Below are 27397 nucleotides of genomic sequence, written 5' to 3' on the forward strand. Positions count from 1 at the left end.
TTGTCAAAAGATGTTCTAAATGTCTATTATAAAAAAAAACTTGATGAAACTCAGCCACAAAATAGGTCAAACATTAAGCCAACATGAAGGATTTTAATTAGCGAAGGAAGAACATTTAAGACAGGAAGGTATTGTTTCTAGTTAAGAACTTCTAAACAGGAGGATTGGGAACTTTCTTGGCTGGTCTAGCTCAGCTCGCTAAGTCTAACGAAAACATAAGAGGCACATAGCAAACCCATACCAGATGGAATGTGAGTTCAAGTAAATTCAGTGACCGTTTGAACCTGTCTGTACATGATTGAATAATTTATGTCACCTGCGACACCAATCGAACACATTTGATCACATTTTCCCACAGAATCAGGTCTTTAGGTGTTGACTGCAAAAACACACACGGGATCGTGACTGTATAACATCGTCTTGTTAAGATTCCACTGGAAAAGCCATTGTCATTTGACCGAGCATACGAGTCACAAAACCCTAAAGTATTATTTCATCAAGGGCAAGCTTTCTTCAGATCAGAGGTGTCATGGCATAGCTTCCGTGCTGATGGTTAATACATACCTCAGCCCCAAAAGAAGAGTTACATTTAATGAGATTACCAATAAGCTGAAAATGCATCGGCCAGGCGCGGTTCTAGAGCCAATATTTTGGGGGGCTAGCAAGTTGGAACCAGAATTTTTTTCAGGGAGGCGTGCTGAAATGTAGACCGGTTATAGGCTTCTGAAAATCAATACGTGGGGGGGGGGGGGGGGGGGCTCGTGCCATATTTTCAATGGGGAGCGGTAAGAAAATCCTACAATCAGGCACACTATATTAACTAAAAGTGTACAAATGCACCCTTCTCATTTAGGGGGAGACCGTTCCCATGTACGTCAAATTGTTACATTTTGCTAGTGCATTTTTTTTTTATGGGATTTTTGGGGGGGGGGGGGGCTAGACTGTTCGCTAGCCAGCCGGGCTACTGAAACAGGCTTTTAACTAACCCGCGGGCATTTTGACTAGCCCGCATGTTTTTTTTTTCCCCTTTATAGAATGTATCATGAACAACAATGTGCGTACACGTAAAACGTGTATAGAGGCTTGAGCCTAAAAGATGACCCCTGGTGGTGCGCTTCAATTAGTTTGGGTATATTGATTTCTTAAGAAAATTACCCTCGGAATTTTATGGAAACTAAAAATTCGCATGACGTGAAGGAGAAATATCGTGCCAAAAATTGACCTCTCACTTCCGAATACTTCCGTGTGGACTCGTGGAACCCGATCACTCGTTCAAGCATGACATTTGAAAAAAATTGTGTAATGAGTAAAAACTGATATCAAACTTAAACAGGAGACGCAAATGGCTTTTGGGAAGGACAATTTGTTGGAATAGATTTGAAGGATTTATTTCCATGTACAAAAAAATCTTAAATATTTGTTGAAAAAACCGCATTAAAACGTGATCCAAACGAGTCTAGATAAATCTAGAATCCATCGGATGTACGCAGGTAAATCTTTGCGTCGTTATCATTTTCGTTCTCACGCAAGCATGCGATGTGAAAACACGTGATCCACAAGGGCAACCTTGGAACGAAAATAGGTCGTAAGTAAAATTCGGGTTTTTCCCCCATTTCCAACTGATTTCTGATCTATTCTGAGGCAATCTTGTCAGTGTTTTTAATAAACATATCTAATAATGTAACCCTTTAAAAGACACAAATTGATACAGGTTTGCTTTCTGAATTTAATGATTTATTTATTCCTGTCTGTTCATCTTTGCCGTATCCCAATAAATGTTTGACTCGCCAGCCCGGCTCCTTAAGGAATAGTTTGACTAGCCCGCCGCTGTTTTGACTTGCATTTGGCTAGCAGGCTACCGCTAATTTCGAACCCTGCCTTAACCCTAAAAGGGCCGGGTTATTTTGACCATCTCTCATCCGGGGGGGGGGGATTCCGCCCCCCTAAGATCTCGGTCATCGAGTGACCACAAAAAAATTGAAACTCGGTACATGCATAGAGCAACTCATCATCAACATACCCAAGAAATGTCATGGCTATAGGTCAAAGGGTTTTGGAATTATGGCTAATTAATTATTTATATGTACGAATGGTAATTCTGAACTGTGTACACGACGTATATGGGAATATTCAGTTTTCACGGCGCATAGCGCCGGAAAATGTTTTGGGTATCAAAAGATGCGCAAGGCTCGAGGCTAAAAAGTCATTACAGCTCGGGTCGCGAAAAAATCGCGGAAAAAAATGGGGGGGGGGGCGGATTCCGCACCGTCCCTTTTAGGGTTAAATGTATCAGTCACATTTTGCAATAATCAGCTGTTCCTGTAGTCTATGTAAAAGATCATGGCGAAAGCCATGGTCTATAATTTTGAACAGATTCGCTGATTAATTATGCAAGACAACCGCATCTTAACCTCTATAGATTTTGACCAATCAGCCTAAAACCACCCTAGACACAGCAAAAAGGCTGTGATCATGCGCTCTGTATTATGTTTATACGCGACACGCGCACGGCTGTTGTTGTATTACAAAAAACTGCATTCGAATTGACCAATGACAGTTTCAGTCCTGATTTAGAAATGAAATGACGTCACGATTTAGTAAAGTCGACTCCGATTGGCTGAGGCGCGAGATCGCATAAATCTGCATGCTTTGACATATCAGACGTTATACAGGAGACTTGGCTCCGTGGATAACGGGTGCTACTCAAACTACTGTTCCTGATGCTGATGTGCATTATCACTGATAGTCGCCAGTGGCAGTCAGTCAATCAGTCAGTCAGTCATTTAGTTAGTTAGCAAAAAAATCTATTTTTAAATCACAAATTCCTCCTATAGCAACAAGATATACCAACAAGTACGTATTTAAAAGTTTGTGGTGACACTATGTGGAAAAATCTCTTTTGAGAAGATGTGTGGTTCTGAAAAGACCCGGCTGGTTTTGAAACTCGACGTTTCAATCAGTATTCTCTGATCGTCTTCAGAAGATAGCCAGACTGCGTGGATGAGGCTGCAACTAGATGAGGCTGGATGAGGCTGCTGATCCTTCACAAGCACACGTCCCAAAGGAGATTGTCCAGTGGCGTTACCGCAAACCTTCACTAGTTTGCTCTACCACCATGCATATGCAAAGTTTCAAATTTTAGTTAGTATGTAGTGTAAATAGCAAATTCAGTAATAGGGTATAGACAGATGATGTTATTTATGCTAAGTTATCCCACGGAAACATATCCTCGTGGATAAGATTAGCTGAGAAACGTCCCAAGATAGTGCTTATTTGTTATCACCATAGCAGTTGTGGGGGATGGATTGGTGATTGTATATCAGGCGCGGATCCAGGGGGTCAACCCCCCCCCCTGCTGTGACACCTAAAAAATATGACAATTATATAGTAATAATTCATTCCTATATGTACGCCTTCCCGCAAGATTTGGATACAGAGGCGTAGTCAGCCTAGTCTGAGTATCACCGGTTATCCACGGAGCCATCTCACGGCATTCGCCGTGGTCTGTTACATAGACTATAGTCAGCCGGGGCAAGAAGGTTATGTGCACACTATTGTGGAGAGTATGCATGATCGTCACATTTGAATAGCGCCCCAATTGGAAGATCGGGTACCAGTCCCCCTCCCCGCCTCCCCGGCTAGCAAAAAGAGGGGGGAAATCAACACCAGTTCGTTTTAGTTGTACATGTAGGTCCCTATAGCAACATAGCTGATTGTTGTTATTTATTCGTATTTGAAGCTGGTGATGGAAGGGGAGGGGCAGGAGAACACGTAGAAATGTTTTCAATAAAATAACATTGGGGGGATGGGGGTGGTGGTGTGTGTTTGGGTGGGGGTTGCTGGGAGGGGGAGACCCGGAGCGAGGCTGTGAAATGTCACCTTCAAAATCTAACATCTTTGTGTCAACGTAAAGACATGACCTTCGACCTGTAATTGTTGTCATTCTCACCTTGCTTAACGATCATTGAACTGTTTCTTCAGTTTCGTTAGTGTTAAATTGAGCGAACTTACTATGTCAGCAGGGATTTTCTAAAATAGGTCACATTTCTCAACAAAACAAAAAAATCTACATTTCTTTAAAAAATGTATTGGAATATCATAGCTAGGTGGCATAGAGGTTGAAGTTTCCCCACCCCAAAAAAATCTCACAACATATGTACAATTTAAACATTCAGGTCAAAAACCAACGCCGAATCTCTAGTTACCTCCGCCAAGGAGGTTATGTTTTTATCGAATTCGGTTACAGTTTGTTTGTTTGTTGGTTGGTTTGTCTGTTAATATCAATAAAAAGTTATGGACGGATTTGCATGAAAATGTTTTTGAGTGTGGTCCTCGCAGATTTGTATGACTCGTGACTCGGACTCGGACTCGAGTCCGACTCGAGTCACATTTTTAATGACTCGGACTCGGACTCGAGTCACTTTGAATTACGACTCGGACTCGGACTCGGACTCGGACTCGCACTCGGGGCTACGGACTCGGACTTGGACTCGAACTGACTTGTGACTCGACGGAAATTACCGAACTGCACACGCGCACATACGCAAGTCGATCGTTTTCTTTACTGTGCAATACAATTCAGGGCGCTCGATGCGGTGCGTGCGTGGCCGTGGCCGGTTACCGATATATTGATTAAAGAAATCAATGTACCGAAACTTGTACCCCGCCGTCCGCACTTAATACTGCATTGATGCAAGATTGATAGGGTAAGGTACCAGACTTTTCTTGTCAGACGTCCTGTCGTTCACACGTGTATTGCTGTACGTCGCATCGCGATAACGCGATATGAATAGTCTGAACTAATATGACTTGCCTGAACTACGCGCAAGCGTTCCGATATCGCGATGCGTGTTTCTTTTCCAACTTCGTCCCCTGTGTACTGTACATGTACGTCATGTACGTGTATATAGCCCACTGTGGCATGAGAGGGAGGTGGTTTTTCAGTAGACTTGGGCGCCGGGCATTTGTAGCAGTTAGGCCATGCAGAGGCAGCAGGGTCCCAGGTGTACTAGATCGGCTCTATAACACGCCGCGGGTGTCGATTACCAATCGCTATAAAAACTGGATTATTCAACCACTGGACTCCAAGACTACGAGGACCGCAGCCTGTGATGTGATGTCTGCCCAAACCTGATGTTTTTCTTTAATTCGCTCGAACCCCCCGCCCTGCAAACAGGGCGGGGGTACGAGGGAATGTTTTTCTCAGCTACCTCACGTGACAGGCACAACCTCGTATGTCACATGTCATCCACCTCATCCAGAAAACGACAAATCCACGGTCATCTTTGTGGCTTCCAAAACTGCAACCTGTCATTCCTATGGAACGCCAAAGAGGCATTTAATGTGATCATCGAATCGGTGATGGACTTTTGCAATCGGTGATGCATATTCACGATCGGTGATGGACTTTCGCGATCGGTGATGGACTTTTACTGGTGATGCATATTCACGATCGGTGATGGACTTTCGCAATCGGTGATGGACTTTTACTGGTGATGCATATTCACGATCGGTGATGGACTTTCGCGATCGGTGATGGACTTTTACTGGTGATGCATATTCACGATCGGTGATGGACTTTCGCAATCGGTGATGGACTTTCACGTGATGCATATTCACGATCGGTGATGGACTTTCGCGACCGGTGATCAACTTTGCAATCGGTGATGGACTTTCGCAATCGGTGATGGACTTTTACTCAACGACTGGTCATTGCAGCTTTGATCACCGATCGCGAAAGATCATCACCGATCGCGAAAGTCCATCACCGATTAAATGCCGCTTTTGGCGAAACAGGAACGCCAAAGAGGCATTTAATGTGATCATCGAATCGGTGATGGACTTTTGCAATCGGTGATGCATATTCACGATCGGTGATGGACTTTCGCGATCGGTGATGGACTTTTACTGGTGATGCATATTCACGATCGGTGATGGACTTTCGCAATCGGTGATGGACTTTTACTGGTGATGCATATTCACGATCGGTGATGGACTTTCGCGATCGGTGATGGACTTTTACTGGTGATGCATATTCACGATCGGTGATGGACTTTCGCAATCGGTGATGGACTTTCACGTGATGCATATTCACGATCGGTGATGGACTTTCGCGACCGGTGATCAACTTTGCAATCGGTGATGGACTTTCGCAATCGGTGATGGACTTTTACTCAACGACTGGTCATTGCAGCTTTGATCACCGATCGCGAAAGATCATCACCGATCGCGAAAGTCCATCACCGATTAAATGCCGCTTTTGGCGAAACAGGAACGCCAAAGAGGCATTTAATGTGATCATCGAATCGGTGATGGACTTTTGCAATCGGTGATGCATATTCACGATCGGTGATGGACTTTCGCGATCGGTGATGGACTTTTACTGGTGATGCATATTCACGATCGGTGATGGACTTTCGCAATCGGTGATGGACTTTTACTGGTGATGCATATTCACGATCGGTGATGGACTTTCGCGATCGGTGATGGACTTTTACTGGTGATGCATATTCACGATCGGTGATGGACTTTTGCAATCGGTGATGGACTTTCACGTGATGCATATTCACGATCGGTGATGGACTTTCGCGACCGGTGATCAACTTTGCAATCGGTGATGGACTTTCGCAATCGGTGATGGACTTTTACTCAACGACTGGTCATTGCAGCTTTGATCACCGATCGCGAAAGATCATCACCGATCGCGAAAGTCCATCACCGATTAAATGCCGCTTTTGGCGAAACAGGAACGCCAAAGAGGCATTTAATGTGATCATCGAATCGGTGATGGACTTTTGCAATCGGTGATGCATATTCACGATCGGTGATGGACTTTCGCGATCGGTGATGGACTTTTACTGGTGATGCATATTCACGATCGGTGATGGACTTTCGCAATCGGTGATGGACTTTTACTGGTGATGCATATTCACGATCGGTGATGGACTTTCGCGATCGGTGATGGACTTTTACTGGTGATGCATATTCACGATCGGTGATGGACTTTCGCAATCGGTGATGGACTTTCACGTGATGCATATTCACGATCGGTGATGGACTTTCGCGACCGGTGATCAACTTTGCAATCGGTGATGGACTTTCGCAATCGGTGATGGACTTTTACTCAACGACTGGTCATTGCAGCTTTGATCACCGATCGCGAAAGATCATCACCGATCGCGAAAGTCCATCACCGATTAAATGCCGCTTTTGGCGAAACAGGAACGCCAAAGAGGCATTTAATGTGATCACCGAAACGGTGATGGACTTTCGCGACCGTTGCATCTGTGTGTTGCGTCGTAATCATTTACACGTATTATACTTATCTATGTTCCTTGCTCTGGAGCAAGTTAAATTTAATTGCAAATGCGCAGAGCCTTTATTTTGCTCTTCTGTTTTTTTAATACCTTTCGCGAAAATCTGATAAATTTTACTTCCACGTAACCGATGTAATTTTCGAACCATGGTGTGTGTGTTTGATAAGAGTTAAATTTAGATTAATCATTTTTAAGATTAGAAAATATTATCATTGTTTTTCCAAAGAGCAATGATTCGATGTGTACATTTTTGTAATGCAGCATGGTACTCAATCTGCTAAGACCACTGTGGGAAATATAGAGCTAGCTCTATGGTTTGTGCCAGCCATGTCTTCTTTGGCAATCAATCACCTTGTCCCTTTAGCCCTCGCAACAACACGTGCTTCAGGTCTCCACTTACCAGCTACCATTTTTTTTTGCAGTCGTGGAATTGGGGCACGATCGAGGTCAATCATTTTTACATGGGGGCTCACAAATTGGGTGTTCCACATGCAAACGCGTTCCATGCACCAACTGACGTTCAGCAAAATAATGGAATCCTTTTCAATTTTAAGAACATACCTTTACATCATGTACATGATGTATAGGCTACAACGGTCTACAATCGAGCCGCAACTTCCGAGATCTTTTCGGGCTTGTCTTAAGTGGCCTTGTCAATTGTATAGTGCACAAACAGAACAGACATTCGCTATTTTAACCCAATTGGTTACATTATTCTTTAACTAATGAATAATAAATTATTCACCGGTGTGCACAGTCTTTTAAACATCGGAGTTATCAAAGGAAAATATTGAATAATGTATAAATAAAAACACACTAAAATTTTCCAATAGGAGTACAACCGCAACAGTTACCTATGTACCGACAACCTAAACAAAGCTTAGTCTGCCCATGACGCCGGCAGCCTCCGTCGCCCAGAAATGACAGCATATTTAAGTTGAAGAAAGTGGGGGTTTTTTTTGGGGGGGGTTGGCTGGGATATTTTCACCCACTTACTTTGATAATATTTTTAAAAAAAACCTCTGCACCGATAGCAAAAGTCCATGCAAGGTTGATCACCGATGGTGAAAGACCATCACCCATGGGCGTCACAAGGGGGGAGCACGGGGGCGCTTCCCCCCCCCCCCCCCCCGGAAAAGCCCCCCCCCCCAAAAAAAAAGATGGGGGAACTGTGTACTGTCCATCATGTGCTCGCTTAAGTGTGCTTAAGTGACCAGGGGCCCCACATGTCTATACCAACATTGGCTATTAGATAGATTTATGATGATGATGATGATGATGTGATTGCATTCCTGTGCCCCCTGGATGCCAGCTCAGACCCCTCAATAACCCCGCCATATATGCTGTCTCCAATGACCCACACATCAATCATCATATTATGCAAAAACCTTTTATCGCGTATTGGTAAAAAAATACTCGGACTCAAATTTAAGGACATGAGAAACACATTGCTGAGATGATTGGTAAAGCTAATAGAAAATTATTCATGTTCAGGAAACTGAAAGAAACTGGTTTTACTCAAAGAACTTGTTACCCTATGTTATACCAGTCCTAGCAAACGCATCGCCGGTTTGGCACTCAAGCATTACACTCAAACAGACCAATCTAATTTAGTCGATCCAAAAGAGTTTGCCGTATTACTCTATCTCTGGATCACCTTTATGATAGAAGAACCACTATGTGTACAAACTTTGCACTAGGTGCTTTTAAATCAGGCAAATTTAATGAGTGGTTTCCTCAATCAAAAAAGTTGGCACACTATGAATCTTAGATCGAGTAGAACACTCAAGGAGTATCCCAGTTCATCCAAGAGATTTCGAAATAGCCCAGACTCATCAATAGTTCAACATAGGATTTTCAAATGTATACAATTTTAATTGCTATTATCCGAGTGTATATGTTTTTGAGAATAATGGATTGTTGTGCATTTTGTATGTGTTTCGATTTCTCGTGAAATGTGTTTATTTTTAATTCATTTTAATTTTTACTGTAAATCACTGTGCAATTCAGCTTCTGAGCTGATTGATGGTGATAATCAACCCAAATAATAATAATGTTAATAATAATGATAAAAAATAATAACTTATAATATTCCATAATTGGCTATTTGGGGAACATTCCCATAAACTAGTGCACACATGTCCGCCCCCCCCCCCAACTTTAATGACCCGTAACTCCAATTTTACCTTAATTCGCCGGGTATTTTTTACTAATTTGACCACGAGCAATCGAGTCTATTTGCGACGATAATATTTTGCCTCTAAGTGTGTGACGCTAAAGAGTCTCCCGAAGGGTATAGGCCTATTATAAAACAAATCATTCTGTTCATGCCACATTCACAGAGGAGTGTTTTATTCCGGATACCTGTGATATGGCATATACCGTTTGAATTGTTAATTGTTATGGTTATGTTAATATGGGCAACACCAAAGGACCAAATCCACAGCGGCATACACTAACTGCAAACATTTCACGGACATTACAAAAAATGGAGTTTGCAAGTGAGAACGGACATATTATATAACATATAACCGTATTAACACAATTTAGGGGCAACACCAGGCCCGACCAGTAGTGGGCAACACAAGAAACTCAAAGCCACGGCATACACAATATGCTTGACAATAAATGAAATACATGTAGGCCTATATGAAAATGAGATATATGTGGCAATAAATGACAACAAATGCAAATTAAAGTTGAATAACAAAAAATAGCTTCCCACAGATGTACATTCAGTCAGGAAAACATCATAGCCTCGTGACACAGTGAGATCGCTACGGCAAGTATCAAATTAGCCTAACAAAATAGAAAAACAAGGGATTGAATGGTTCCATTTGCCCCATAAATATGAGGAGCAGGCTGTCTGTATCCTAAAAATTGCGAACATTTTAATCCTTGTAATTTGTATAGTCTCTTGAAACCTTGGAGCACTATAACTGGCGGATGTAAGGGGTGGTGGTGGAAAAACATTTGCAAGGAAAGTTCCTCTGTGTACTGTCCATCATGTGCTCGCTTAAGTGTGCTTAAGTGACCAGAGGGCCCCACATATCTATACCAAGATTGGCTATTAGATGGATTTATGATGATGATGATGATGATGTGATTGCATTCCTGTGCCCCCTGGATGCCTGGTCAGGCCCCCCAATAACCCCGCCATATGCTGTCTCCGATGGCCCACCCATCAATCACCAGGTGCAAAAAAACTTTTTACCATTTATTGGATAAAAAAAAAATCATTGTGTTTATGCCACATCCACAGGGGGGAGTGTTTTTATTCCGGATACCATCGATTGGGCATTTACCGGTTGCAATTTGGGCAGCACCAAAGCCCAAAGCCACAGCGGCATACACAAACAACAAACATTTTACGCACATTAATTTTAAAAAAAAATGCAGTTCACATATGAGAAAGACACTTTCAAACACAAAAACACCGTAAACAAATATCACCGTCAGGGGCAACACGAGAAACCCTAAGCCACAGCGGCATGCACGTTCAATAACTGATGCACTTTGGCGATCGATGATGGATTTTGCAATCGGTGATGGGTCGTTGATCATCAAGGGCGGATTCAGAACACAATTTTTTTTTGGGGGGGGGGAAATTTGGTCCCCAAGACAGTGGGTCAAAAAATTTGGATTGTAGATGCTCTGTGGTGTGATCTGAGGCAATTTCTGACCACTTTAACCTATTTTTTTTAGGAAAAGATGGTGGTGTACTCATTGTCTGCCTTTATTGCGATGCCTTTGCCCCCCCCCCCCTGGATCCGCCCTTGTTGATCATCGGTCGCAAAAGTCCATCACCGATTGCAAAAGTCCATCACCGATTGCAAAAGTCCATCACCGATTGCAAAGTTGATCACCGGTCGCGAAAGTCCATCACCGATCGTTAATATACATCACCAGTAAAAGTCCATCACCGATTGCGAAAGTCCATCACCGATCGTGAATATGCATCACCAGTGAAAGTCCATCACCGATCGCGAAAGTCCATCACCGATCGTGAATATGCATCACCAGTAAAAGTCCATCACCGATCGCGAAAGTCCATCACCGATCGTGAATATGCATCACCAGTAAAAGTCCATCACCGATTGCGAAAGTCCATCACCGATCGTGAATATGCATCACCAGTAAAAGTCCATCACCGATCGCGAAAGTCCATCACCGATCGTGAATATGCATCACCGATTGCAAAAGTCCATCACCGATTCGATGATCACATTAAATGCCTCTTTGGCGTTCCATACATTCCCAACAGCATATCAGCTGGCGAAACACAAGAAAACTGAAGGTCACCAGTGCAAAAGAGGAAGACCGACAACTTCAAGCCGTCACTGAACTAGACACACATGTACATGGGTATACATGTTCATGTTCAAGTATATGTACATGCAAGTGCATGCACATGTAGGCCTACATGTTCAGTTTTTTATTAATCGAAATCGGCCGATCAGCGTTGGAAAAAACTGGCTTTTTTTTCAAATACTGGCCCCAATCGACCTTCGCACTTGTTTGCTATCGATTACAAACCTATCAACGGGTACGAGCCAGTTAGACTGGTTCCCTGACCTTACAATTCCCCAATGTATGTAAACTGCTCTGTTTCTTCTTATATGGAGTCAGGGAACCAGACTACAGGAAAATGATTGTTTTTCTTGGTTTTTATAGCATTTTCGAACCCAAAGCCTCAAAAAAGTCAGTGTAACTATATTTGCTATATATTTTCAACCCCCCAATTCCATCCATTTCTGAAAATTACAGTAAAAGCAAATGATGTATATTCCCTTTAAGTTATCGGAGGACACCAAAGGTTGGTAGTTGGAAAGTTCCAACATGCATTGGTAACAATAAAAGCATAATGTTAGAACGGTGCTTCTTGTGAACGATTGGATGAGGCGTCGGTGGGGAGGACCTTATTGTTTTGCACGGCTTTTGATTGGATAACTTGGGACATAACCTTTATTCCCCTGGGCATCAAACAAAGGAAGCTTGTCTCTGACGGATCCACTTTTCCAAAAAGGGGTGGCTGGGTGTTGAAATTGAAAAGTTTTCAGGATGGGCTGGACGAGGTTTGCCACATAAATCGACCAAAGGCCTTAAGCATTGAGTCATGTTTCGTAACTTTTTGTAATGACCTTTTCAGTGTCCCCAAAATAGCCACCCCACCACCCCCATGGATCCGCCCTTGCATGGGGTATAACAACTGCCGCCGACGGTCTGAAATCTTTATCGCGAGCTCAAAGCTAGTCACTTAAAGTCGAAACCTTGTGCAGTCTCCTCACGAGAGAGCAAAACTTGTGTTTTCATTTGACGGTTTGCAGTACATCCGGAAAAAAACTCTCCTAAAATGGACAAAAGCGTTGGGATTTTGGTGATCATGTTCATCGTGGCGGTTAGCGGGCAAGGTCAGTAAAACAGAGGGACATGATCAGAGAAAACGAATTTTCTTTTTCTGGAAATGAGATGAAAGTAAGTTTCTCTACCCATGTTCTTCAACATATTTCTCCTTACGAAGTATTGTTTAACCTGAAAAGCTACTTTTTTCGACTATGGACGATCCAATCCTCTGAAAATGTGCTTTTATTTTATATAGATTTTGCGCGCACACCGCACAAAAAGATACGCCTGGTATATTGTTGTGCCGCAATAATTCGAAATCTGTAAAATACAATCCATAGCTAAAATTAATGTGGATTTAAAGGAAAACATTGGTCATTGTTTCTATCAAAAGTAAATAACTTTTGTAAATTTTGTATCGGTAGCACGAAAAATAGCACTTTAAAGCAAAATGTGTTTTTCGGGCTGAAACTTGAAGTTGAACTCAGCACGGGGAGAGCTTGAAAACTACAAGGCAAAGTGATTGCCGATGTTCTTGATTAGTCTTTTCCCGATGCCCACCTGCAATTTATTTCCTTCCATTTTTTTGTTATTCACAAGAATATGTTCTAACGATGAAACAAGAGGTGCAGTATGCAGAAGAGCATGACACGTCCGCCAGTGATAAAGTGGCTAGGATGATCCACCAACTTGGTAAGATAGAATATAAGAATGGTAGAAAAATACCTCTCTTATAGCAGAATGAAATTTGGAGTTCGGGCAATTGCGGATCATAGGGTATACGGTGTCACTCCTCCATTTTTTTTATAATGAAACCAAAGATAGAAGCTACAAGTAATTGACGCATTTTATTTCCTTTCGAGGAACCAAATTCTTGAGTGATATCAAGTTAATAAATATATTGTTCTTACATCTTTATGTTTTAGCCAGCGGTATCCAAGAGATCCAAAAGTTGTCGACCGTAGATCAAGCTCCCAACTTCCCCTGTATGTGGTGTGAGCAGCTGATGACCATGGCGCATGGCATGGCCGTCGACAAGGGATTGTTGGTGAGTGAGAATCTCTATAATTCCCTCATGGTCGAGGTCCTGACAATAGCGGGGACCATTTTACTCTAGGGGTTGGTCTGGTAAAATATTTCTCACAACTTACCCCTGAGCATTTTTATGATGTTTACTCACTTTAAACATGTTAATGAGGTTGCCCGGTTAATTCTGAGACAAACAGAGCAGACCTTCCCAACTTGCAGAAAGTTCAATGCAAAAGTTAGAACATCAAGACTATATGCAAGCATTATCTCTTCATTTGAAGTCTGTTCACGCATCAGTCTACACAATGGGTCAGATTGAGCCCATTCATTGGCGTTGGGTTATCCTATATGATAGCACTGCCCGGTTCACAAGTGCTAATCAATGAACCAGTCAGCAGTGTTGGAGTACTTGTACTCGTACTCGTGCTCGAGTACAACTCAAGTACACACAGGTACTCGGCCCGTACTCGACTATCAGTACTCGAAAAAATGTTGGACTTGGCCCTTACTCGATTCTTCGTACTCGAATTTTGCACGGACTCGACGGTTTGGTACTCGGTACTCGACCCCAGTACTCGGTACACATAGTACACATCGAGAACATTTTTTTAATCGATTTCATTGCTCCACCTTGAACGCATTGCTAGCAAGATGGCGTGGTTGCAGCTTGTATTGCGGCCTAGTCTAGTTCCCGCCTCCCCAATGTTACTAACATTCATGAATCGGGAGCTAGCCAAGCTCATGCTTCTTATGTTCACTCATCTCTGCACAGTTTTTCAATATGTAGGCCTATTTGTGTACAATTGAAATAACAAACAACCAGCAATTCAAATTTCGCTTTATGGTTGGTTTTGTAAATTTTGGTTTTTCTGGACATCAAAGGCAATTAAACATGTACATGAGCCGTGATAATATTACTCATAATGGCTTAACATTAAGATGAGATTTGAAGGTTTGCATGGTGGAAAGATACTAAGACAAGATGAGTTTGCGGTAGCACCATGTGAATAAATCTCAAAAGAGATTTATTCACATGGTGCTACCGCAAAGTCATCTTGTCTTGGCTTAACATTACAGTTATTTATTTGGACTGGGTTTCAATGGAAATCAAAATGTTGCTTACAGGACCTAGTGCAGACGTTCATGAGGCAGTACGCCTGCACCTACTTGGTCCCTGCGGGTTACAAGGCTGAATGCAACGCCTACGTGGACGCAATCCCAGACCTCATCATAGCATTCGCCAACACCTATTTGGTCAGTATTTTTAAAGCATAAATTATTTTACCTTAGTATGCAAATAAATACCCTATGAATAAGTCAAATTACTCAAAATATATTGGTTTGCCATTCCTGTTTTTTTGTTTGTTTGGTCTTATTCCTGACTCTACACGGACTGTAAAGCTACAAATAATGAATGTTTATGAGTGCAACGGTGAGATTATTTTCACGAGTTGAAAGATTGAACGTTCCATTTAACGAGGCGAATCCGAGTTGAATGGTACAATGGAAATATTCTAACCATCGCACGAATGCAAAACATTGATTATTTGTATTAACATCCAGGTAGATCTTTGACCGAATTATGCCAGTCCATAAGTATTGATATCACTCACCTACATGTATGTCCAAAATATAAAATAAGACAAGAAACTTTATTGAACTGATTTATATAATTTAACAAATAACTCTTAAGCAATAAACAATTCGTCAATTAACGCTTTTAGTTTCCCTAGATTACATTTTTGAGTTTGACTTTTGTCAGAGGGCGCTGTTACCAATACCAGTCCAAAATGTTTGAGTATAGTTTACAAATTTTGACTGCATTGAGTGGTGTAGCAAAACTAGCCCCCCCCCCCAGATGATCTTTGAGCATTCTATTTTAATAGAATGCTCCATGGATTACCGAGGGCGGATAGATAAAGCAGTCAATATTTGTTTTATAACACCTCTCCCACAGATTCTGCTTGATTTTAAGCGATAACTGATTAATTTGATCTGAATACAATAAAAAATTTACTTCTATTTGAATATGAAATTAGTTGAAAATTAACTTGCACTTTTTCTAACTACCCCTTCACAAAATGTTTGAACCCAGCTCTGTAGCGCAACGCGCAACGTACCCCTATGCCTTTTACACGCAGTGCGTATAGTATTTTGGTTGCTACAGGTATAGTCCTTTGGTTGCTATGAGTGGTACTTTTGGACGTGCACTGACAGATAGCAAAAATAGAAAGTATCATGTAACTCGCTCTCGGCCAATCAAGACACAGAATCTGTGGGTGATGTGTTATAATGCCCGATCAGGCAATATACTCTGGAAATTACGCGCGCAATGCCTCGACGCGCGTCTAGTTCACGATGACGCAAGTTTCAGACACTAACCTTTATTAAGTGAATCACACGTGACCACGTTTCAGCCAACCAGGATAAAGAACAAGCAAGAGGTGTATTATAATAAATGTTATTAGATGTCTATGGGCGCAGCAAGATCGTACTCATGGAAACGAGGTTGTGCTATCTCACAGAGTCATATAGCTCTATGCGTGTGAAGTACGCGTGGTTAAGAAGAGATGATGTCACACAAACGAGCCAGATAGTACCCGATAACAGCACCCGATAACAGCCCCCTCTCAAAACACATTTCCCCCCAAAAATCCCTACATTTTCCAGCATTTTCCCGATTTATCATTATTTTTGAGGGAAGGCAGGGAGACTTCCCCCCCCCCACACCCATTAAATTAATAACAATATGATTGCGCGCCTCTTTTTCTTTCTCCCCCTTTATTCCTCTTTTTTCTTGCTGGGGGGGGGGGGGGGGGAGGGGCAAGCGCCCCTTTCCCCCCTCGCGACGCCCATGCCTATTTCCCTCGACCTTCGCCCTCAGGAAATAGGACCCTCTTCTGGTCACACACAGTCCCTCGGGGCGCATAGGTGTGCAACAGTGTATTAAAATTCCCATAGACAAGAGTGCTTAATGCCCATACTTCTAAATTCTTTTAAAAATACCCAGAACTCTCACCGGTACTTAAGCTGCACAGAAAAATGATGATCAACATGTCATCCTTGATTTTCTTTTCAATTTTTGGTGGAGTGACCATTGACTTTTCGAGGAATTCTCACCCAAAGAAGACAATTTTTCCCCAAAGCGGAAAAGTAGCCTTTTTGAAAACTATCCCTCCACAACATGAAAAAAAATAGCACCAATTTCGTAGAGTTCAATTGCATCCAAAATACTCAGAATTGGAAGGCCCAAGTCTGGGCCAGAGGTTCATGGCTATATTGCTTCAATTCCCCAATTCTATGGCTCTCAGAACTCTATAATAAGGAATATTTTGAGGGTAGAACTTTTATTCATGAGCTCGGCGGATGGGTTTAGGCCTATTTACAGGTGTGCACCTATAGACATGCACTAGTGACCTCATTGCCAGGCTGTGTATAATAAATGTTTACATTATAAAAACAAGAAAAAAGAAGTAAAATGCATGTCAAACACCATTTGAAGAAAATCACCAAAAAAGTCAATTTAGACAAAAAACCTATAGTTCTGCAATTTATGTCATTCCCCTTTTCTTTAATCATTCATTCATTTTCAGAATCCCAACAACTGCGTACTTCTCTGCCAGTCCTCGGAAGTGAACCAGCAGCTGAACGTCTTGGGCAACATTGTCAACAAGATGGGCGGAGCTTCTTAGGAAGGCCTCCAAGAAACCCGTCCCTCCTTGTAGGAGAATCTGGATGCATTCCTTGCACTAGCTTGCTTTTTGTTTGTTCAAATATTCCAGTTTAAATAACAATGTAATGGCGAATTACCTTAGTCGTATTGGGTTTTTTTCCAAGGTCTTTTTTACGAGATATATTTTTTCCAACCCCCCCCCCCAGCTCTGTCAAAAAAAAAAAAATGTCCATACAAATTCCACAAAAATAAGTCGAAACCCCCCCCCCCCCTGCTGTGACACCCAAAAAAGTTATACTGGTATAATGTTTGCCTGTTCAAAATACGGTACACCATTCGGTAATCTAGTGTTAATAATCATCGAATTTGAAAAGCGCCCTCCCCCCTATTGAAATATGGTACCAGCCCTCCCCCCCCCCTCCCCCACTCCCAGTTTTTGATTTTACGGAGGCCAAGTGTCCGGAGAAAAAAACCTGTGTACATTTTCAGAATTGTTTGCTGATGAACCCCCCCCCTGCGAAAATTCCTGGATCCGCCCCTGCTAAGGTCAAGGGCGGATCCAGGGGGGGGGCCAAAGGGGGCCATGGCCCCCCCCCAAAACGAAACCAATTTTTTTTTTTTTTAATGTGACATCGCAATAAAGGCAGACAATGAGTACACCACCATCTTTTCCTCAAAAAAATTGGTTAAAGTGGTCAGAAATTGCCTCAGATCGCACCACAGAGCATCTAGAATCCAAAAATTTTTCGGGGCCCTAGCGGGCCCCGAACCCCACGCCGTAATTTTTTAGACCCACTTTTTAGGGGGACCAATTTTTTTTTTGGCCCCCCCAAAATTGTGTTCTGGATCCGCCCTTGGCTAAGGTTCGTGCTCTCGGAGTACAATGTACCTCTAGTTTAATTTCTGATGCAAATTATAGTATTTTTTGTTGTGTAAGATCTTTTCATAATAGAGCTTGAAAGTACGCCATTTTGTCTTTGAGCTTCTGGGCCCCTCTGCGAACCTTCTATGGGCATTTTACACGGGGTCACCCTTTCTCTTGCTATAATTTTGACAGAATGTTTTCCAAGAAACATTCATGTTGTATCAATTTATCTTAACACATCCTGATTTTCGTACCTGGGTCTCCTTGTTTAATCGCGTGTATTTTCACACCGCGGACTTGCGTGAGAACGAAAATGATAACGACGCGAATAGTTATACCTACCTACACCCCATGGATTCTAGATTAGTACAGACTTACTTGAATACAGTTGTTATCAAAGGTAATTTTAGATTTGTTTGTGAATAACAATTATCGTTAGCAAAGGTAATTTTAGATTTGTTTGTGAATAACAATTATTTCTTTTAAGTTTGTATTGAAAGGACATTTTAGACATTTTATTTTAAATTTAAAGTTTCAGTTTTTGCCCATTGACCTCCACAAAATTGTTTCATAAAATAATGTTCGTCTTTGTACGAGTGCTCCGACTTCTAACAGTCCACATGTATTTTAGATTTTTGGAAGTGAAATGTCAACTTTGGGCACGATGTTTCTCTTTCACATTAAGCGATTTTTTCAGTTTCCATTGATTGAGATGCTAATAACATTTTTACCAAGGACTTTTCCGATGGTGATTTCCTGACACCAGTGTACCAAAAATAAGTGGGAAAAACTCCGAATTGTAACACGCTAATTTTCCTCTTCGAGGATCCCGATTTGCGCGAAGCGCGCCATCAGTCATTTTTCAGGCTCTATTGTCGGTCACTGGCCTTTTATGAGATAATGTTTGACACAAACACGGACCAGTTATTCTCTAATCGCCGTTTGCGAGTTAGCCACGCCCCTTAATAGACAACCCTACCAGGAATTGTGTACGTTAAGTTTGTTTGTCTCAAATTTTGCGCTTTCCGCTTTCATTTGTATAATGAATTGGACAATGTTTAACAAGCTGCGGTGATGCGATTCTATCGCGATAGGTAAAAAGGGGGCGCTATTTAGTTTGGGTAAACTCTTTTGTATTTATGCCGGTGTAGCGTAAACATCCGACTCCATGAAATGTGGACTCTTTTGTAGTATTGCGCATGCGTAAGTACGAGAATATGCTATTTTTGGGATCACATACGGGAGAGTGACCTGTCGCGTGCGAGGGATAAACCAATAATCGGGAAAAGGGGTCCGATTTTCATAGGAGTCGGATTTTCATATGACACCGTAACCAAACAGCGCTGTCCTATTGTTCCCAGCATACCTCAAAAAGGCAAGAAAAATATGTATCCAAAATCTTTGAAAGGCCCAGCGCTCAATACGTACCATTGAAGGTTCAAACCTTGGACCACTGTTATTCATTAGTACTTCCTTTCGACATTCCTGAGAATTATCAATAAGATTTACGCATGTATGTACTTTTTCAGCTCTTTATTTTAGTAACGCTATTTTACACATACAATTGAACTATTTTATTGCTGTCTTGCTTTGAGCTTTTTCTTTTATCTGTTATCAGTTTTTGCTATTGCGAAATGCATGTCGTTTAATGGGCCTTTTTAAGCCTTAAAATTTGTCGAATTCATATTATTCATACTATTGAACAACAAATGTTTTGCGTTTAGCATTAATTATTAAGAAATAAAGCAATGAATAAAAACAAATGTTTGGGTTGCCCGTCTGTTGGCCGTTGGTATGACGTCAATGGTGACGTGGTCTGTAGACTTTTATGCGTTATTACATGTAAAAGGGGTCACTAATGGTGGTTCCGCAACAATGCTCCCAAATCTGAAGGGGGCAGATAGACAGTCATCCGATGACAGCAATTTCGAAAATTGGGGAAGGGGAGGGGGTATTTTTTGGGTTGGAAGGAGCTGGAACTCAATTATCTCCCGTTGAGGGCGCCCTACAGCAAGGCAGGCGCAAAAAACGGGCTTGTGTCAAGTTCAGGCCAGATCGAACTTGGATTTTTGTTTTGATGAAATATGAGTTATCGATCATTCCTCAACAGCCGTACAAGTAAATTGCGGGATTTTTTTTTCAAAACGTCGCTTCTTTTAAAAGGTGGGTTGTAAAAATTGCGCTGCGCATGCGCATTATATGCCACGACAGTGGTTTTTTTCAGGGGGTGTGACCTGGGGGACACCAGCACTTCAGGGGGGTAAAAAACGGCGGTTCCGCAACAAGTGCTCCCAACTCTGAAGGGGCTGATGGGTCATCATCCGCGTATTACAGTAGTTCGAGCGAAATGCGGGGGGGGGGGTGATTTGGGAGTTGGAAGGAAGTTACCAGGGTTCGACCTTAACTTTTTTGTTCACTAGCCAGCCGGGCTACTGAACAGACTCTTAACTGGCCCGCGGGCATGTTTACTAGAATGCATGTTTTTTCCCTTTATATTCTCTATTTTTTTGTAAACGACAACGTGGCAATGTGCATACATGTAAAACGTGTATAGGGCTTGAAAGTTGAGCCCTGGTGGCCATGCCTGGATTACCCAATAAGCACGGTAGGCACCGTGCCTACAATCCTGGCCGAGTCTCGCTGGGCCCCCGCCCTCCCCCGACCCCCGTTTAATGTTGTCTGTCATTGCGTGGTGTGTGCTCCATCAGCTGGAGAGAACAACATTGACCGGGGGAGCGGGGGAGTGGGTGACTGTTGCTAGGCTCAGGAAGTGTCCCAATCATTTGGCTGGGATTGTAGACTGTTTCCCGGCCCCACCTGAAGATATTTTTTTCAAGTCAATGGGGTCAGGGAACCAGACTAGCCTGTACCCTTTAAAATCTACAGCAGCTTTAATTATGTCTTTATATATAGGGCATGATAAGTTACCCAGAATGCCATCCCTACTTCCTTCACAAGATTCTGTGAAGCTCATCAGCCTAGCCCTTCTCGGCCCAGCGCCCTAGGCCCTGTTTGCAGGGCGGGGGTACCGTACGAAGCGCTATCATATAGGAAGCACATCGGTATCGTGAACAGCTCAGGCCCCTGGTGTAATGTGGTGTTCTTGTGTAATGTTGTTTTCGTGTATATATATATTTTTTTTTTTTAGAATTAAGGATGAGAACGTAATGTTTACTTTATTTTTCAGGAAAATAATGGTTGATTACAGCCTGGTGAAGGACTGTTGGGAACAGCGAACGGAATAGGCATAGAAGCCTGATTAACAGTGTTACCAAACAAATCGTCACCGACACCACGAAGTAACACCCATCTACATACCAGTAAAAAATAGCAATCGGAGAAAACGGCAACTAAAGTTGAACGCTTTCTAAAACAACACTTTGCGTCAAAACTATGGCGTGTCAAACGTTGCAATATTCAATATTTTGCAATATATAGGCCTATGTTGGATGTTCAATATGTGTTTGTTATCTTTTACAGTTATGTGCGATGTTCAATAAAGTGTGCGATGGTTTTCATTATTTGCGCGATGTTTGATATATTTGTGCGATGTTTTACAATATATGCGCGATGTTCAATATATGTGCGCCATGTTTTACATTTATATGCGATTTTCAATTTATATGTGCGATGTTTTGACGATGTATATGTGCGATGTTTTCAATATTATGTTCGATTTTTTGCATTAAATGTGCGATGTTTTTCGATACAATTGTGTGTGTTGTTCTTCAATATATTTGCGATATTCTCAAATATGTAAGCAATGTTTCACACATATGTTTGACATTTCGAGCTATTTGTATTCGATGTTTCATCGGTATGTTTGCATTCGATCTTTTGCAATATGCATTTGATATTTCCCTTTTCATTCGATGTTTCTTTAAGAGTCAAAGTCTGGTTACTAGACCGAGAAAGTCTGACTATTTTGCATAAAGTCAGTGTATGAGACGTCAGGGGATCGCGTAAACTGATTAGAGCCAGACCTAAACGGTAAAAACCGGAATTGTGGGTAATTCTTTAAGCATACGCAATGCGTTCATCATTGTTTGGGCAGTACCCCCCAGCTGTGCCTGTACTATCCATAGTATTATGTCATCATCTATGCATTGAGGAGTGCATGACACATGGTCTGAGCTCCAAGGCCGATGTGCACCTGTCCCGTTTAATAATCCAGTTACCTGATAATTTGTTTAGCATAAGCTGATGTAACATTGGGCAAAATTAGATGTTTATGAAAAAAAATCAAATTGTAAGGGGTTAACCTTGCATTTTTTTTAAGCAAAATCGGGAAAAATCAGACGTTTCTTGAAAATTGCAGATTGTATGGGGTTAGATGTTTATGAAACATTTCAAATTGTAAGGGGTGAACATTGCATATTTTAGCGAAATTGGGCAAAATCGGATGTTTCCGAAAAATTTCAGAGTGTAAAATCTGCGTCGACAAAATGAAAAAGTTTTTATTTTAAATGAACGATGATGTCTCAAAACCGCAAAACTCACTGGTTTGACTGGAATCCTGCTGCTGCAAAATTTTAACGTGTTTTTAGATGGGGTTATTATCGAGAATAAGCTTTATGTGGCCTCTCTGGTCTCCCATAATATTTGCACTAAGTTTAGTCGGGCACCATTTGCAGTCATCAGCCGACATTTGAAGCAAAACAAAACAGGTAAAAAAAAAAAAAAAAACAAGCCGCGTCGCCGCACCACATTTTGGGCAAGCTCCATACCAGAAAAAATGGAGACTTTTTTTTTTGGCCTAACCTTGCTTTTTTAAAGAAATTTTGCAAAGTTAGATGTTACGAAAAATTTTAAATTGAAAGGGGTTAACCTCGCATTTTTTTTAAAGCGAAAATCGGAAAAAAATCAAATGTTTCTGGAAAATTGCAGATTGTAAGGGGTTAACCTTGCATTTTTTTTTGCAAAATAGGACACTATCGGATGATTCTGGAAAATTGCAGATTGTTAGGGCTTAACCTTGTATTTCTAGCAAAATTGGGCAAAAAGAAATGTTTATGAAACATTTTAAATTGTATACCTTGTATATTTAGTAAAATTTGGCAAAATCAGATTTGTATGAAAAAATCTAAGATGGTAAGGGGTTGACCTTGCTTTTTAAGCAAAATTTGGAGCATATTTTACTAAAATTGGGCAATATCAGATGCTTCTAAAAAATCCAGATGTAAAGTTTCCGCAAAAACAGCTGTTGAAAAAGAGCCCAATGTTGAACTTTACTGAGTCTGAGGTCTATCGAGGGGACGATCCTTATTTCAACTCCCGGAGATTCGCTGACAGTCTCTATTTTTCTTTTTAAGAAAGTCGAAATAGCTGAAGAGGGAGGTGAGAATCTATTTGTGCCCAGATACAAAGAGTAGAAATCTACGCGATCTGCCTTTTGAAAATACACAATTGCGGCGTTCATTGTTGCGTAATGATCCGCCTAGCACACGACTGTTTTGCACATTAGGCTGTGTTATGCAGCTTCCTAACAAACCAAACACACTGGACTCATTATATCGACTTGTTTTTACCCATTAAGGTAAAGCAAATGGACCCAGTAATCTTCCTGGCGCGTTTGCTCACCTATAAAGACAACTTTTCTCAGTTTAAGGACAATTCTAAAGTAACGAAATGGCCGAGTGGTTACGATTCGTCGTCCACGGTTAGCGGGGTCCCGGGTTCGAATCCCGCTGGTGTCTTTTTGGTTTTTAACGTATGAGTTCAATTATTCACTATAAGAGATTTAATTTCCCGTCGTAAAGTACCAACAGTACCTTAGCTTAATCGGTAAGCACTGCTGCTGGTACTGTCCGCGAGTTCCAGGTTGGCGCCTTCGTACAGGTTCAGGGCATGTGGTCCACTCGGAGGATCAGGGCTTAGGGGCCGCCCTGTTCCTCCCTTAGCTCTTTGCTTTTACATGGTGCCTGGCCCTCCGGGGTTATATGGATGGATAGGGAAGGAAGTGTGTATTGGTCGGGGACGCCGAGACCCCGGAAGAGAACTAAGGGATCGGCTGGGGCATTGTTATGGCTCAGACCGATCCCTGAAAGCTTGACTAGCACATAACTTTTTGATTTTTTTTTACCCTCTATCTTTTATACTTTGGTTTAGTTTGATATCTACAGCTGCTCGGCGGGTCTACGGGTGGTATCAAAATTGAAACAAAGGTGTATGTCATAAATCAATAAATATTTCATAATTGACTATAATCAAAACGGAGTTTCGTTCGATCAATTTGACTATCATTATATAATGACGCGATTGCCAATTGACGTAAGAAACGCCATAAATTATACCGGGAAAGAATAAAGATGTACATTGTAATATAAATATATTTATACATCTTTCAAATAACGTGTCTTTAATTGTGAGCATTTCAAACAATACAGTAATTCGCAATGGTATTAGAATGGTATATGATAGCACGATCAATGCGTCTCTAATAAATTAAAAAATATATAATTTAGGCCCCTATGTGTGAAATATTCTGTTTATGAAACATTTTAAATAGTAAGGGGTGAACCTTGCATTTTTTAGCGAAATTGGGCGAATTCAGATCTTTCTGGAAAATTTCAGATTGTAAAATTTAGAAAATTTCAGATTGTAAAATTTGGCAAAATAAGACGTGTATGAAAAATTTCAAATTGTAAGGGGTTAACCTTTCTTTTTTATTAAAATTTGGAAAATTTAAATATTAATGACAAATTTCAAATTGTCAGTGGTTAACCTTTGCATTTTTTAGCAAAATAGGGCAAAATCAGGTGTTTATGGAAAATTTCAGATTGTAAGGGGTTAAATTTGCATTTTTAGCAAAATTGGGCAAAATCAGATTTGTATGAAAAATCAAAAATTGTAAGAGGTTAACCTTGCCAAATTAGGGCAAAATCAGATGTTTCTGGAAAATTGCAGATTGAATGGGGTATACCTTGCTTTTTTAAGCGAAATTGGGAAAAATCAGATGTTTCTTGAAAATTGAGGATTGTAAGGGGTTAACATGGCATTTTTAGCATAACTGGGCAAAATCAGATTTATATGAAAAATCTCAAATTATAAGGGGTGAACCTTGTATTTTTAGCGAAATTGGGCAAAATCAGATCTTTCTGGAAAATTTCAGATTGTAAGGGGTTAACCTTTCTTTTTTAGTGATATTTGGCAAAATAATATGTGAATGAAAAATTTCAAATTATAAGTGGTTAACCTTGCATATTTAGCAAAACTGGGCAATATCAGATTTTTATGAAAAATCTCAAATTGTCAGGGGTGAACCTTGCATTTTTAGCAAAACTGGGCAATATCAGATGTTTTTTTAGAAAAATCTCAAATTGTAAGGGGTGAACCTTGCATTTTTAGCAAAATTGGGCAAAATCAGATGTTTCTGAAAAATTTCAGGTGTAAGGGGGTTAACCTTGCTTTTTTAGTAAAATTGGGCAAATTTTAATGTGCATGAAAAATTTCAAATTGTTAGTGGTTAACCTTGCATTTTTTACCAAAATACGGCAAAACCAGGTGTTCATGAAAAATTTCAGATTGTAAAGGGTTCACTTTGCATTTTTAGCAAAATTGGGAAAAATCAGATTTGTATGAAAAATCAAAAATTGTAAGGGGTCAACCTTTGCCCAATTAGGGCAAAATCAGATGTTTCTGGAAAATTGCAGATTGAAAGGGGTTAACCTTGTATTTTTAGCAAAACTTGAAATTTGAAAATGTGAAAATTGGGCAAAATCAGATGTTTCTGAAAAATTTCAGATGGAAGGGGGTTAACCTTGCTTTTTTTGCAAAATTGGGAAAACTCAGATTTGTATGAAAAATAAAAAATTGTAAGGGGTTAATCTTTGCCAAATTAGAGCACTAAAAAAGCAAAGTTAACCCCCTTACATCTAAAATTTTCAGATGTAAGGGGGTTAACCTTGCTTTTTTGGTATGTGCATGAAAAATACGGCAAAACCAGGTGTTCATGAAAAATTTCAGATTGTAAAGGGTTCACTTTGCATTTTTAGCAAAATTGGGAAAAATCAGATTTGTATGAAAAAAATCAAAAATTGTAAGGTGTTAACCTTTGCCCAATTTTGGCAAAATCAGATGTTTCTGGAAAATTGCAGATTGAAAGAGGTTAACTTTGCATATTTAGCAAAACTGGGCAACATCAGATTTTCATGAAAAATCTCAAATTGTAAGGGGTGAACCTTGCATTTTTAGCAAAATTCTGCAAAATCAGATCTTCCTGAAAAATTTCAGATGTAAGAGGGTTAACCTTGCTTTTCTAGCAAAATTGGGAAAAATCAGATTGTATGAAAAATCAAAAATGGTAAGGTGTAAACCTGTGCCAAATTAGGGCAAAATCAGATGTTTCTGGAAAATTGCAGATTGAAAGGGATTAACCTTGCATTTTAAGCAAAATTGGGCAAAATGAGATTTTTATGAAAACTCTCAAATTGTAAGGGGTGAACCTTGCAGATATTAGCAAAATTGGGCAAAATCAGATGTTTCTGAAAAAAAATTCCGATGCAAGGAATTAACCTTACTTTTTTTTTTTAGGGAAACTCGGTAAAAATTAGATGTTTATGACAAATTTCAAATTGTAAGGGGTTCAGCTTGCATTTTTTTTAGCAAAACAGGTCAAAATCAGATGTTTATGGAAAATTTCTAATTGAAAGGGGTTAACCTTGCATTTTAGCAAAATTGGGCAAAATCAGATGTTTCTGGAAAATTTCAGATGTAAGGGATTATCCTTGCTTTTTTAGTGAAATTTTGCAAAGTTATAAAATTTCAAATTATAAAGGGATAACCTTGCATATTTTAAGCGAAATTGGGGGGAAAATCTGATGTTTCTGGAAAATTGCAGATTGTAAGGGGTTAACCTAGCTTTTTGAATAAGATTGGGAAAAATTAGATGTTCATGAAAAAAAATCAAATTGTAAGGGGTTAACCTTGCATTTTTTTAGCAAAATAGGACTCAATCAGATGATTTGGAAAATTGCAGATTGTTAGGGCTTAACCTTGTATTTCTAGCGAAATTGGGGAAAAAGAAATGTTTATGAAAAAATTTAAACTGTAAGAGGTGTACCTTGTGTATTTAGTAAAATTTGGCAAAATCAGATTTGTATGAACAATCTTAAATGGTAAGGGGTTAACCTTGCTTTTTTAGCAAAATTTGAAGCATTTTTTAGCAAAATT

At 40.6% G+C, this 27397-nt stretch overlaps 1 protein-coding gene across 1 annotated transcript; it reads left to right on the forward strand.

Moving 5' to 3' along the window:
- Positions 1-12605: 12605 nt before the first annotated feature.
- LOC119719291 lies at positions 12606-17431 on the forward strand. The gene is made up of 5 exons (XM_038188694.1): positions 12606-12727; positions 13260-13352; positions 13586-13707; positions 14814-14942; positions 17282-17431. The coding sequence occupies exons 1-5, from the start codon at positions 12670-12672 to the stop codon at positions 17378-17380; spliced, it is 501 nt and encodes a 166-aa protein (XP_038044622.1). The 5' UTR covers positions 12606-12669; the 3' UTR covers positions 17381-17431.
- Positions 17432-27397: the final 9966 nt, after the last annotated feature.

Source organism: Patiria miniata, unplaced genomic scaffold (genome assembly GCF_015706575.1).
Source record: "Patiria miniata isolate m_02_andy unplaced genomic scaffold, ASM1570657v1 HiC_scaffold_13, whole genome shotgun sequence".
NCBI lineage: Eukaryota > Metazoa > Echinodermata > Asteroidea > Valvatida > Asterinidae > Patiria > Patiria miniata.

What these genes read in the sequence shown, in the direction of transcription:
- LOC119719291 (XM_038188694.1), top strand. Translation starts at nt 12,670, where the DNA reads ATGGACAAAAGCGTTGGGATTTTGGTGATCATGTTCATCGTGGCGGTT. An exon ending in TAGGATGATCCACCAACTTG is followed by an intron (nt 13,353 to 13,585) that starts GTAAGATAGAAT and finishes TTTATGTTTTAG; the next exon opens with CCAGCGGTATCCAAGAGATC. An exon ending in CATTCGCCAACACCTATTTG is followed by an intron (nt 14,943 to 17,281) that starts GTCAGTATTTTT and finishes ATTCATTTTCAG; the next exon opens with AATCCCAACAACTGCGTACT.